We start from the raw sequence: 3,211 nt of genomic DNA on the forward strand, positions 1-3,211 counted from the left end.
TGTTTCAGCATAGCCTATTGATATGCATTTAACCAATTTGCCGTGTAACCGATCGTCATTTTTGGCATTATTTCGTTTGACTTCATTGTTTCTCGGTTATAGGATTGCCCATGTACTCATTTTTTCTGTTGATAACCCATAGTGATGAAATTCTTCAATAAGATTTAGACATTACACGTCTTCTTTAATTGGGAACTTAAGGTGAGGAAAACATTAAAATTTATAAGAGCTGAGAGAGCAGAAACTGTGTCTGTCAAATAGAGATGGGATTTATGGTTCTTTGAGGGGATCCGGATCTTGGCGATCCGTTCCTTTCAAAGAGCCGTTCAAAAGAACAGCTCTTTGGCTCTTTTTAAATATTTAGTCAGTTTTAAGACGCCAGCTTGGGGGCATCTCAGTTTATCCTGGAAATAATCACTGGGAGGAATGATGAGGTGAGATTTGTAGTCAAATAATTAAAACTCAGATATCACACACCAATATCTGAGTTTGAATTATTCTGAAATATTGATTATTACCTCATTTGTCATGTGTGGACTATATTCCATAGGGTTGCACAACATCCTTCTCCTTAGACAGTGACATCACTATTTTGGATTTACCTTTAGTACAAAGTGTGTGTATGTGTAAAGCTACGTTGACTTATGTTATTCATACAATACCTACTCACAAATAAACATCAAAAACAAAGCCGGCTGCAATGAATTTCTGTGCAAAACAGCTTTTACTACAAACACTTCCACACAAGAACATTGTTATCACACAAGAACATTTTGATAGAAAACAAAAAATATTTCAAGTTTTAAATATATACTGTATATAAAATTAGAATAAATAAAATGGAAATGTCGACATTACTACTACTACTATTACTACTGTAAACTTTGCAAATAGGACATCAGCTCCTTCAAGTCTTAAATGAACACAAAATGCAATGTAAATAAATACAAAACAGTTCCCTTCTTTATGGCTTTTTCTGCCTCTTTCTTGTTCTTGGGCAAATTTGCATTAAGGAAGACAAAAGCTCTGACCATTTGGGCTTAAGGCGACTTCTCCTCTCTGAGATTATCTGTCCAGTTTTCGAGAATATTCTCTCAGAGGGAACTGATGTCGCCACAACACAAAGCTTCTTGGCCATCAGCTTGCTAAGCCTTGGGTAAACAGGGGCTCGACACTCCCACCACTTGAGGGGATCCTCATGTGTTGGAAGAAGAGGCTCCTCCAGGTAGGCTCGCACCTCCATGACAGCATCAGAGGTGGGATTCCTGGCTTCCACTGTTCCAGCTACCTGCTCATAGGGGTGGGAGATATAACAATGGGAGATACCATTTTTATGTGATTAGATTAGATTAAATTAGATTCAACTTTTGTCATTACACAGTGTAAGAGAACAGGTAATGAAATGCAGTTTAGCATTTAATTAGAAGTGACAATAGTAGATTTGCATATGTGCAGTATGTACAGATTAAATGCAGTGAGTTACAGCTGGTGGAAGTTTTAGACTGAGATATCAGACTGATTTCATTCTAGAGATTTTTAGAGAAAAAAATGTGAATTATTGTTGCCACCCTTACTTTCTCATGGAAATAGCTCCAAACTATTGATCCAGCACCACTGCCTGCTCCTTCCAGTCCTTCCACAGCTGGTTGCTGTTGGATGGGTGTGTCACTGCTAATTCTTGCTGCTGCAGTTGACAGCCTTTGAAACGTCTCATCTGCTGTTCTGCCATCAGGGAAAGCCATCCTTCTAAAACGCGGGTCAAGTGCAGCAGTATCTGCTAGTATGTGGTTGGCATGAATCCTGTGGAATCGCAATGACATACTTGCACACAGACTGTCGATCACACCTTGCGCGGCCACCTTCGAGGCTGTCAAGTAGCTGGTGGAAAAAAAAAACTTTAATGTTACAATTTTAGAGCTGAAACAATGATAAATATTACAATGTATTAAACAGATATCTATAGTGGTATCAAATATCCATAATTTTTTATCAGGAAATTGGCATGCAGGCTACAGAAATCTACTGACAATTATATACACTCCAGTGTATTACACAGATTTCTAATATGGTATAAAATATTCATAATTTACTATCAGGTACTATGCATGCATGCTAAAGAAATATACTGCTGTCCAACTGAGCTACATACCTTTCTGCACTGAGTTCCACAGTGACTTCCTCAAATGGTTGCAAGATTGTGCAAATTTCTTGCACTGTGGTCCATTCCTCCTGGGACAGGTGGCGAACAGGTGCATTGGTGACGGCCAGGGTGGAGATTATGGCATTTTTACTGGCAATAAAGCTTTTCAACATGTAGTAGGTGGAATTCCACCTTGTAGGACAATCCTGTTTTGGTCGGAGCTCCTCCATCTTCATTTGTAGTTGAGTCTCCTTTAGTTTTTGTGCCCCCACGGTGCTTCTGTGAAAGTATTCCACTGCCTCTTTCACCTTATCAATGATGGGCTTTGAAGCTTGCAGATTATCTCTTACCACCAGGTTAATAGTATGGGCCAGGCATGGAAGGTGCGTCCATCCAATGGTTTGTATAGCCTTAGTAACATTTGCTGCATTATCGGTTAGGCAGCACACTACTTTCTTGTCCACCCCCCACTCTGCTGCAACACTAAGCAGCTGTTGTGCAATGTTGTCTGCTGTGTGCCGCTCACTGAATTCAAAACAGTCCAAGAGGCAGGAGGCCACACGGAAATCCTCGATAAAATGGCAGGTTACAGACATATATGATGCTGTCGTTCTTGAAGTCCAACAGTCTGTGGTTAAACAGACAGCTGGTACTTTTGACACCCTTCTCTTCAAAGATGCTGTCTCCCTGTCATACATATCCGTGACCTTCTGGGCTAAGGCCTTCCTACTTGGAGGAATGTAGGAGGGGTTGAGCGCCTGTGAATATTTTTTGAATCCTGTGTCCTCCACTATTGAGAAAGGCTGGAAGTCAGTGGCTATCATCTTTGCCAGCTCTTCATCTATCTTCTCCTGTCTTAATGGGGTCAAGACAGGAGGTAATAAATATTGACTGATGGATGTCTGCTTTCTTTTTGGTCGTGCCTGGCCAGGCGATGTGGTGGGCCCAGTGGGGTCAGAGGCTGCTAGGGCTGTAGTTGCACTTGATGTGGAGGCAGAGGAGGCAATGGACACATCAGTGTCAGTGTTGTCTCAGTGTTGGTTGTGTTGAGTCTTCAAATGCCTGTGTAAA

General features: G+C 41.0%; 1 protein-coding gene across 1 annotated transcript; it reads right to left on the reverse strand.

The window, feature by feature from the left end:
- Positions 1–964: 964 nt before the first annotated feature.
- On the reverse strand, positions 965–2,964 carry LOC120542429 (E3 SUMO-protein ligase ZBED1-like). Its single transcript, XM_039774950.1, has 3 exons — positions 2,150–2,964; positions 1,575–1,878; positions 965–1,288 (listed from the first exon to the last, which is right to left on the reverse strand). Exons 1-3 carry the CDS (start codon positions 2,962–2,964, stop codon positions 965–967), a joined length of 1,443 nt encoding a protein of 480 aa, XP_039630884.1.
- Between the last annotated feature and the right edge of the window lie 247 nt (positions 2,965–3,211).

This window comes from Polypterus senegalus, chromosome 1 (assembly GCF_016835505.1).
Source record: "Polypterus senegalus isolate Bchr_013 chromosome 1, ASM1683550v1, whole genome shotgun sequence".
Lineage (NCBI taxonomy): Eukaryota > Metazoa > Chordata > Cladistia > Polypteriformes > Polypteridae > Polypterus > Polypterus senegalus.

Bases quoted from the DNA above. Each gene is read 5' to 3' on its own strand.
- LOC120542429 (XM_039774950.1), bottom strand. From the start codon at position 2,964: ATGATAGCCACTGACTTCCAGCCTTTCTCAATAGTGGAGGACACAGGA. The intron at 1,879-2,149 runs GTATGTAGCTCA...TTTTTCCACCAG, and splicing joins GTGGAACTCAGTGCAGAAAG to CTACTTGACAGCCTCGAAGG. The intron at 1,289-1,574 runs GTAAGGGTGGCA...CCCTATGAGCAG, and splicing joins GGAGCTATTTCCATGAGAAA to GTAGCTGGAACAGTGGAAGC.